Source organism: Zootoca vivipara, chromosome 15 (assembly GCF_963506605.1).
Source record: "Zootoca vivipara chromosome 15, rZooViv1.1, whole genome shotgun sequence".
NCBI classification, from domain to species: Eukaryota; Metazoa; Chordata; class Lepidosauria; order Squamata; family Lacertidae; genus Zootoca; species Zootoca vivipara.
The window spans coordinates 27494924-27506013 of NC_083290.1; the positions used below are offsets into that span (position 1 = coordinate 27494924).

The window sequence follows — 11090 nt, forward strand, 5'->3', positions numbered from 1 at the left end:
AAAACAAACAAACAAACTTCATTATCTCCATAATACCCAGTACATTACTGTACAAGCGTTATTGCAATCCTGCTAATGTTTTCATCTGTTTACAGTAGTCTCAAAGATAAATTATAACACCCCCCCTCCCCCATTCCTTGTTAAAGTTTTGGTCTTCTTGATTCCTGAGCTTTCCGGTCAATTTTGCCATTTCGGCATAGTCCAACAATTTAATTTGCCTTTCTTCTCTGGAAAGTTGTTGCTGGACTTTCACTCCCATCAGCCCCAATATGGCCAGTGGTCAATTACTATGGGGGCTGTAGTTCAGCAACATCGGAATGCTAGCATAGGAATAGCCACTTCTGCTCTGTAGACAGGAAGGCATTCACTGTACAAGTTAATGTGAGATTGAGATTGAATGAAGAGATACAGAGACAGCCCATGTAAACTTTATCATTATTGCAGGACAGGCTCTTCTTCCCAAATTATCTTCTTTTCCTCACCTCTCCCACCCCGTTTCACTCTAAATATCCAGGGGAAAGTCCCACCTACAGACACCCGCAATGCTTTCAACATTTCCAGATCATGTCTCCAGTTGATATTTGCCTCACAGCACTCATCTGGCAAAGTATGAAGGCACACAATATATCATTGTTCAAAGAATAAACTTTATTCGCTTTCCCATTTCCCCTCCCCGTGTCCTTGTTGGAAAAGGGTGTGTGGCTTTGTGTAAAAAAATACTTCCATTTAGCAGCAGCCACAGCAAAAGAGGGACCGTAAGACTGGTGAGTCCAGGAGCTAAAGGCTTCCGTTAGGCAAAGAAGGAGAGAAATGGGGCCAGCTAAATGCACATGAGCAATGAGGGAGGGAGGGAGGGATAGGGCAATACATCCACCAAGAAAGAGTTCTGTATGGCACTGTGACAAGATGAGACACTTTCGCATTTGCGCCTGGAGGGAGCTGCAGGGGGGGGGGGTGCTGCCTGCAGCCCAGGCACCTACTGCATGTGGCATAGAAAAGGGGGGAGCCAGAGAACTGGACAGACCCCAGAACACCCAACGCAAAGCTTTTTCCAAAGTGGTTAAACTCGAAGCAAAGAAAGATTTCGGTCAACCCTTGCGAGCTATCCAGCTTTGACGGCGATAGCTATGCCAATAAAAGTAGCCAAAAGGGTTTGGGGTTGTTGTTGTTTTTAAAGGGACAGATTCAGCTTTGAACTTCTGCTTGCAGAAACCAGAACCCCCAATCAGACATTGATTCAGGAACACAAAGTTGCTCTTTGTAAGGGATCCGGCCCCAAGAGCTGTCCTGTAGTGCAATTTTATTTCAGGGCATCATCTTACCTCGGCAAACCCAGAGAGGCCCCTGAAGTCAACAATGGCTGGGCAGAGGACATGTTTGAGGATTTGCTGAAACAGGACAAGCCTTCTTTCCGTACAGCTCCACCCGGGAGTGCAACAACCACAACAGGATGTGGAAAAAATGGCAGATACCCTCCTATGAATCTGAAGGGCACAGCTTTATTCTTGATTCCTGCTGGTTGAAAGAGAAGCCCTGAATGCCTGAGGTTGCTTAAACACTGGCCTCTGGGTTTTTGAATTCGGTACTTCTCTCCTCTTCTGTGATGTTGGAGAAGCCCAGCTTGGAGAGGCCTTCCTCACTGGGACCATCGTTGTTGAGCTCTGCCGACAGACAGGGGTGCAGCAGATGGTCCCAGTACAAGCTGAGAGTCGACTGGTCCTGGTTTTCCATCTCCCGCTGTTCATACATCTCCCGTGCGCTAGTCACTGGCGTCTGGACTTCGAAGGTCTTCTCAAAGCGGGTGTAATCTACACGGAAAGCGCCTTTCTCCAACGTCATGCAGGGCTCAAAGCGGTGGCCCCACAGGATCTCGTCCTCCACGTAGGAGGTCCGGGCTTGACACGTCATTCCTGGGGGGAAAGGAATGTCAGTGGGCGGTAGGAAATGTGGAAGACACCATACAGTCCTATTGGGTTCAATGGGATTTACTCCTGGAAAAGCATGTATAGCATCAAAGGTTAAGTTATACATCTAAGTTACGTTGTTTGCAGAAAAAAAGGTGGGGAGCAAAGAGTGGAAATTGAAACATTGGCATTGTCTGAATTTGGCAATCCCCATATTTTTGTGTAGGGATTGCCATATGGGTCAAGAGTTGTTTTACTTTAAGGGGAACAAGAGGGAGAGTGTGTGGTTCAAGTAGAAAAAGGAGGGCAACAAGGGCCCCCAGAAACCTGAAACTGGCTTTGTGACTTGGAGTGTTGCATGAAATGAGGACTTCGGGGTTGTTTCTGTAAGACACATGTGCCTAACTACAGTCATACATTGGTTCTCAAACTTAATCCATTCCGGAAGTCCGTAAACCGAGGCACGGCTTCTGATTGGCTGCAGGAGCGTCGGATGTTCAGCTTTCAAAAAATGTTTGAAAACAGGAACACTTACTTCCTGGTTTTCTGCGTTCCGGAGCCGATTTGTTCATCAACTAAGCTGTTTGAGAAGCAAGGTATGATTGTATCTTGAACTTCCCACATTTAGGAATGTGAGATACAGCTCTTTTATTTCATCAGGGCATTGGTCCATCCAGCATTGGTCCATCCAGTGACTGACAAAGGGCCTCTGTAATTTCAAACAGGTCTCCCAGCCCTATCAAGATTTTGGAGATTGAACATGAGACCTCCCTCTCTCCTGTACAATCACGAACTCAGCACACCAAAGTTAACAAGCTGCCCCATGTTGACAGGTCAACTTATCCCAGGAAATAAGGAGCTGAATCAAGACACCTGACCTTCCCAGGCATTGATGATACTGTTCCATCTATCGCTCTCAGGGTGATCAAGTGCTGTGCTGCAGAGAGCAAAACCCACCAGGAACTGACCTCAGGCATTTCTACATTTCTCTCTTTTTGAAGTTTGTGTTTCACGCAGTGCTTTTCTTCTAGAAAAAAAGGTGCCTGTATTGTGTACCCTTGAGTAACTCCCCCCCCAGGGGGGAGTACTGGTTACAACTACAACTTTTAAAATGTTGATGCCCATTTTGTTTCACTCTGTGCTACTTTTACTTTTTACTTTATTAATATTACTCTGTTACGCCCATCTGGATGTGTTCAATGTGCATCTCATCTTGGTTTTTTTATGATGCTTATTGACTGTAATAAATATTGGATTGGATTCGACTTTTCCATAGGAAGTAGCCTTATACCAGGTCAAACTCTTTGCTCATTTTGCCCATTCTGGTTTTCAGTGGTGGTCCAGGGTCTCGAGTGGTGGCGAAGGGGATTCTTTCCCATCACCTGACCCCTTTAACCAGAGATGCTGGGGATTGAACCCGGGACCTTCTGCATGCAAAGAGAGTGAGGCCCTAACAACATCTTCCACTGTGCCTTCGGTCCACCTAGTTCAGTATTTTCTGACTGGTACCTGTCCTCCAGGATCCCTAGCAGAGAATCCTTCCCATCTATTATCTGATCCTTTTCACTGGCCACATCAGGAATTGAAACTGGGGCTTTCTGCAGGCAAAGCATCTGCTCTGCCTCTCAGCTGTGATCACTTCACTCACTTCTACTTGTTTTGACCTCCAATTTGCTTTTTGAAAAGAGGCTAAGTGGTAAGAGCGGGCGGCGGCGGCAAGCGGCGGGGGTCGTCGCGGGCCGGATTGGGAGTCCAATTGGGCCGCATCCAGCCCCCAGGCCGTAGTTTGGGGACCCCTGGCCAAAAACTATTCAGAAAACAACAAATTTGTGTAACATTCATAGACTAAAAAAAAAAATCACAGTAGTGAATACTGCTCATATTTGCGTGCTTTCCCTTCCTCACGTTGGTCAAATATGCAAATAGTGGCAATTTCTGCTCCCATTTCTGTTACTGATTGAATTATCTGACCTTATTCTGTGAACGTATTATTGGGGGAGAAAGGTAGGGGGCCAGTCCCACCCCAACTCTCCCCAATTTTAGCCTCTAACTTTCTACACACGGTAACCAGAATTCCTTGGGGGAAGCAGTGTGCTTTAAATGCATGGTACATAAGCTAGTGTACAAAATTCACAAAACTGTCGCAGTTCATGTTCTGACTTCAAGGGCCAATATACGTTAACAGAATTTGAGCGCCCAAGCAAGGGATTTTGGGGCTCAGGTGCTGGCCTGAGAAAGCAGCCCCATTTATCAGCCATGCTGCCCAAGTTGTGGTATTCCCTGCCTAGCAAGAAGACCTACCAGACTCCAAACTCTTAAATTCCAGCAGGAAACAGGTGAAGACACTTCAGGCAGGCTTGAAGAGGAGATGATATGAAAAGAGCTTTTGCTGGAACATGGGCAGCTGTTTAATAAGCTCTTCTATGTGGAATCAAGTTGTTACTTTTAACCCCCGTTAGATGCTTTTAGTTGTTCATGTTGGTGGCTTTTTGTTTGGTTTTTTAAAGGTAAAGGTAAAGGACCCCTGACAGTTAAGTCCAGTTGCAGATGACTCTGGGGTTGTGGCACTCATCTTGCTTTATAGGCCAAGGGAGCCAGCGTTTGTCCACAGACAGTTTTCCCGGGTCATGTGGCCAGCATGACTAAGCCGCTTCTGGCGCAATTGAACACCGAAACCAGAGCAGTGCATGGAAATGCCGTTTACCTTCCTGCCGGAGCGGTACCTATTTATCTACTTGCACTTTTTGGCGTGCTTTTGAACTGCTAGGTTGGGAGGAGCTGGGACCGAGCAACGGGAGCTCACCCCCATTTGTTTTTTAAGCAGGGAATTAAATAATACTTTTTAATATATAAAAAAAAATTGTCCAAGCTACTGCTCCCTCTTTCAACAATTTTGCAAGTATGTGAGAAAAGGAACTTCCAGGATTTTGCTATTTTGAGGTGGGATTCAGTCACAGACCAGCAAATTCAGCAAATTGCAATTGAAGTAGTTCTGGAGCTCTTGCACAACAAACTCACTTCCCCTGTCCCAGCAGACATTTTGTGATCTTTGGGGAATGCACTTGCTTGATGGAGGACTTTATAACCTTCCCACGAACAAATCAGAATGAATGCTCAATAAGTGGTTGATGTCATCTAACCTCCCCACAAACTTTGTGCAAACAAATCATGTTGAGTGCTTAATAATCAGGCCCTCTGGAAATGACAAGATAGAGGAATGACCACCAGATGGCACAGGACACAGCCAGCCTGCATTGCAAATAATTATGTTTTGATTTGATTTGATTTGTCCCTGTGATGTTTATTCTGTGTGCATTTAATTAGGGCTGCCATACATTCGGATATGTCCAGGATTTGGATGCTGAAAATAGCATCCAGAATTTTCAGAAATCAGTCAAAATGTCCAGGAAAATCTGGGCATATTGCTCATATCAGAAATGTTGATTGTTTTGGCTAATTTCCTTAAAAATACAGTGGTACCTTGGTTCTCGGGTGGCTTGGCTCCCGAACAAATCAGCTCCCAAACGCCGCAAACCCAGAAGTAAGTGTTCCGGTTTGCGAATGTTTTTTGGAAGCCAAAAGTCCAATGCAGCTTCTGCTTGAGTGGAGGAAGCTCCTGCAGCTAATTGGAAGCCGCGCCTTGGTTTTCAAATGGTTTCAGTAATCAAACAGACCCCCGGAATGGATTAAGTTTGAGAAGCAAGATGTAGGTACTGTAGATGTAGGTACTGTGTCCAGATTTTCACTTTTTGAAATATGGCAATCCTAATTTAATATATGTTCCCCCCACCTGCAAATAAATGTTACTTTTGTTTAACAGCAATTCCTTTGTTCTTGAATTGCTTATAAACTACTCTGATTATGTCTCTCAGCTTGGTGACTTGAGCACAAAGTGGTGTTGCTCACATTTAAATTCCTCCATGTTGTCGTACTCGGGGACTTGAAAGAAGACGTACACCCACATCATCCTGTCCAAAGACTGAATTTCTTCTGAATCGCTCCTCTGGAAATGCCAGCCTTATGACTTAAATTGGCTGGAGACTGAGGAGGAGAGGCCCTTTTCATTTGCGGTGCTCTATTTATGGAATCCTCTTCCTGGAAATGCTTGCCCGGCACCAGTACTGATTGCCTAGAGGTATCAGGTTAAATGTCTTTAAAAAAAATAACTACCAGATTTTTAATCTTTGACGAATTTTGACTGAGATGGTTTTAATTATTGTATGTTATATTGTAAATGACCCAGATTTTTTTTCCTAACTGAAAGATGACACATAAACCTACCCAGACCCTGAGATCATCTTCTGAGGCCCTCTTTTGCATGTCCCCTCAAAAGTTTTGGAGGGTGGCAGCTCAAGAACAGGCCTTCTCTGCAGTGGCTCCCTGTCTGTGGAATGCTCTCCCCAGGGAAGTTCGTCTGGCACCTTCATTATACACCTTTGGGTGCCAGGCAAAAAACGTTCCTTTTTAACCCAAACAGGTCTCCAGAATGTGTCCCCTGCTTTGATGTTCTACTCTACAGTGCACCCACCTGTGGCTTCCACAATGCCTTCAAGGATGATGATGATTTCAAACTGCTCCTTCTTCAATGTGTCCGCAGACATCTCCCAGAAGGGGCTGACCTCATTGATGACATGACAAATTATCTGTGGCTCCACCAGGAACAGTCGGTCCTCCCCTGTGTCATAACCCAGGTTCAGTTCTGACTGCTCCAGTGGGATGAACTCCCCCTCCTTTGTTTGCCTGGACTTGATTAGCTTGGCTCTTATCTTTGCATCTACCATGTGACTGTCCCGGAGATCTCCGATGCGGAACATGAGGCAAAGCTTCTCATCCCGGTGGGAGATGACACACTTCTTGCTGAATATTAAGGTCTGGGCACGCTTCTTGGGTCTGGAGATCTTGACAAACATGCAGCCCACCATGAGGGCATCTATCATAGAACCAATGATGGACTGGGCCATTAGCAAGATGACCCCCTCTGAGCAATTGGCCGTCACAATCCGAGATCCGTAGCCAATTGTCCGCTGGCTTTCTACAGAGAACAGTAAGGCAGAGATGAAGTTATCAATGTTCTCGATGCAAGCCTTCCACTCGGGGTCACCTATGTGGTTGACATCATCTCGGACCCAGGCATCAAAGTAATATATGATGCCAAAGACCACCCAGGTGATGATGTAACACATGCTGAAGACAAAGAGGAACCAGCGGTACTTGAGATCCACAATGGTGGTAAAGATGTCTGAGAGGAACCTCTTCTTTTCCTGAATGTTGCCCAGGTTCACCTGGCACTTACCCACCTTGGTGACGTAGCGCTGCCGCTGCTGCTTGTTACCCCAGCCAAACTGCCGATCATCGTCTATGAGTTTACAGCGCCGGCTCTGCCCTTTGTCCGAGGACGGCACGGAAATGATGCTACGGGTTGGGGTTTTGTTCCGCGACGAGTTGATGATGTTGGGCGCACTGAAAGCATGCTGGGGATAAAGCCGGGCATTGAAGTCCCGCAACAGAGAAGGTGGTGGCGGGTCAGTTCTGGAGGTCCGGTGGTATCTGGGCAATTCATCTGTATCGATTGAGACTCTGGGACGATGCTTGGTAGGCACAACCTGCTCTGCGGTGCTGAACCTCCGCTGGAGAAGGACTGTCCTGTCATTGGGGATGTTTGAGCTGCAGGGTACCGACACGTAGTTGCATGTCAGGGCACTTTTCTTGGTGGCTGCAGTTTCCGTTTGCTGGTGGCTCCTGTCTATAGGACCCATTGAAACAGCTATCATTTCAGGCTGGAAAAGAAAGCAAACTTATTAAGCTCTCCATCTTTGTCTTCCAAAATATTGAGTCGTTAGTTAAGGCCTGATCATAGAAGCTCTTCACTGAAGCACAACCCCATATTTCAAGCTGAAGGACAAAAAAAATGCAAGATAAGGATAAAAACTTGGAAGATGTCTTATATCAAGTTTGTCCCTTGGTCCATCTAGCTCAGCATTGCCAACAATGGCTGGCAGTGGATTTCTAGGGTTTCAGGCAGAGGACATTCCCAGTCGTACCTGAAGAACAAACTTGGGATGCTCTGCTGGCAAAGCACATGCTCTACCATTGAGCTGCAGCCCTCCCCCTAACAGTATTTTGTTTGGCAAGGATGTATTTCTCATATTGCTACTTTTCTAGAAATAGAGGTGCTGGAACTCACCATGAACGCCTCCCTTGTTCTCTTATAATGGCAATGGCGCCTACCAGAGATGTGCTGGAACTGAGTTTCCTGCTGGAAAAAAACCCCTGCAAGCATTCGGAAATCCCTGCTAGAAATTGCCAAACTGGTTGCCAGGGCAGCAGGATCTGTCCCACCATTTATTTATTTCTTCATTTATTAAATTTGTATCCCAGGATGGCAAACATCACGAGATAAAGCATCTTCAGGGCCGCCCCTACGGCCAGGCTGGGTGGTGCAGGGTGCCACGGCACCGGCCCGCCAGGGGGCGCTGCGCAGTTGCGCCCGCCGGCTGTTCCGCCGCGCAGCTGCGCCTGCCCGCCTCCCGCGCTGGGAAACGGGGCAGGGGGTGCCAGAGGGATCCGTCGCACCATGGCGCCAGGGCGCCAGAGGTGCTTAAGATGGCCCTGAGCATCTTAAAAACAATTCCTATATAGATTTAGACTGGGGGGGGGGGAATCTGAAAAGGCTTGTTGGAGAGGAAGATCTTCAATAAGTGCCAAAAGGACATCAGAGACAGCACATCTCTGATGTTCAGATGGAATTGCTCTATCCAAGTTTTGTTCAAGGTAAGACAATTCACTCAAACTTAAGAGAAGGAAGCAGTAGTCAAGTCAAGCATTTATTGTTGAACTCAGGGGTGGCCCACCTTTTAAAGTCAGGGGCCTGTATTCTCCTGTCCCCAGCCAACCCTCCAGGGCCCACATGCCCACATCCTTAAACAAATTTTTTTTTGACAAAGTAATAATCATAAATAAATAAGAATAACAATGTGCACCCCACCACTGAGATCATTCCATTCTCACAAAATTCCAACACATCTTGCGATGGTTTTACCCCTTTCCGTTTTAACAGTACAAATTCTACAAACACCCCCCATATCTCCTCAAAATAATTTCTCCTGCATATTCCCCATCTTACCTTAATGGCACATGCTAATTTATCATTCATAGCTATATCCCACACCTCTTTATACCATTCTTCCATTTTATGTTCTGCTTGCCCCTTCCACTTCCTAGCTATCATGATTCATGCAGCTGTCAATAAATTTGTGAGCAAGTCCTTCACAGCGTGCGAACCTTCCACCCCATCGTAAATTGAATATACACAAGCAAGCTTCCCCCTGAAGAATTCTGGAAACTGTAGTTTGTTAAGGGAGAGTTGTGAGGAGACCCTCTGCTTCCCTTGGAGAGGTGCGATTCCCAGAGTGTTTCAACCAACAAGGGAGCTATGGGTCCCCCACCCACGTACCTTCTGAGGAAAGGTCCCATATTGGCTTGTTTCTGTGGGGGGCCGAGGCAGGTAAGCCAACATGTGCTTGGCAATTGGAGCCTTCGCTGGGGGGATGGAGTTTCTGCGGCTTCGCGGCTCTTCAGACTTCAGCCTCCAGTCGCCAGTGTTGTTGCGGACATAGAGCCCATTGTCTGGCTGCAGCTCCATGTTGCTGCTAGCCAGGGGCAAAACCATCATTTGTTTCAGGCCAAGGTGGGGGCCTAACCCAGGGCCTTACGCTTCCTCCGGTGAAGGATCCTTCCATAGAAAAAAAGAGAGAGCAAAGTCAGAAGGAAGAAAATAAAAGGAAAAAATTCCTTCCAGTAGCACCTTAGAGACCAACTAAGTTTGTCATTGGTATGAGCTTTCGTGTGCATGCACACTTCTTCAGATACCTGCATGCACATGAAAGCTCATACCAATGACAAACTTAGTTGGTATCGAAGGTGCTACTGGAAGGAATTTTTTTTAATTTTGTTTCGACAACGGCAGACCAACATGGCTACCTACCTGTAACTCAAATAAAAGGAGAAATCTAGAGGAGAAAACAAGAGAAAGGGAAAAGAAAGAAAACCAAAGAAAGATAGAGTAAAATAAAAAAACTTCCCGCTCTCAGCAGCTACATTTGGTATTCTTTAAGGTCTAACCATTCTATCTTCTATAAACCAGTATTTTTTTGATCGTCAAATCCAGATATTACAAGCTCATTTTCTCTTTCGCAGCAAAAGTTCATAAGAAATTTCCAATTTTAGATGAAGTAGCTGTTTTAGTATATTATAAAAATATACTTTGTAATGGGTATGTAATTCTGTATATCTTTGAATAAGTATCAATCAATAAAAATTTTAAAAAGAGAGAGAGAAAGAAAGAAAGAAAGAGCAGAGGAAATCCCTAGATAATCTCTCTCAAAATCATTTCATGTATAAAGTGGGGTAGGAGAGCGGGAAAAAGAATTAACATCTGCAACCTATGTGCCCTTTTGGTTTAGATAGCACCTGGGTAGACAAATCTAAAAAGTCTGGGACACAAAATGTTAACTCTGGAAATGTATATTTGATTCTGACCAAACTAAGCCTCCTAGAGCAAAATATGCACCAGGAAGTTTAGTTTGCTCAAAATCAAGTGCACACTTCCAGAGTTAACGCTAAATAAATTATTTCTGGTAAATGAGCTGCTAGAGGGCCATGAAAATCTGTGTCCTGGGTTTTTTAGACTCGTCTGCACATGTACTATTTGAAACCAAAGGGGCGGCGCATTGGCTCCCAGTACGTTTCCGAGCACAATTCAAAGTGTTGGTGCTGACCTTTAAAGCCCTAAACAGCCTTGGTCCAGTATACCTGAAGGAGCGTCTCCACCCCCATTGTTCTGCCCAGACACTGAGGTCCAGCGCCGAGGGTCTTCTGGCGGTTCCCTCGCTACGAGAAGCCAAGTTACAGGGAACCAGGCAAAGGGCCTTCTCTGTAGTGGCACCCACCCTGTGGAATGCCCTCCCACTAGAGGTCAAAGAGAACAACAACTACCAGACCTTTAGAAGGCATCTCAAGGCAGCCCTGTTTAGGGAAGCTTTTAATGTTTGATTTCTGTATTTTAATGTTTTGTTGGAAGCCGCCCAGAGTGGCTGGGGGAACCCGGCCAGATGGGCGGGGTATTAATAATAAATTATTAATATTATTATTATTATTGGTTGCCAGATGTGAAATATATTGACATCC

At 45.7% G+C, this 11090-nt stretch overlaps 1 protein-coding gene across 1 annotated transcript; it reads right to left on the reverse strand.

Moving 5' to 3' along the window:
* Positions 1-1551: 1551 nt before the first annotated feature.
* Positions 1552-9573, reverse strand: LOC118097283 (G protein-activated inward rectifier potassium channel 4-like). Its single transcript, XM_035140018.1, has 3 exons — positions 9358-9573; positions 6433-7681; positions 1552-1910 (listed from the first exon to the last, which is right to left on the reverse strand). Exons 1-3 carry the CDS (start codon positions 9571-9573, stop codon positions 1552-1554), a joined length of 1824 nt encoding a protein of 607 aa, XP_034995909.1.
* Between the last annotated feature and the right edge of the window lie 1517 nt (positions 9574-11090).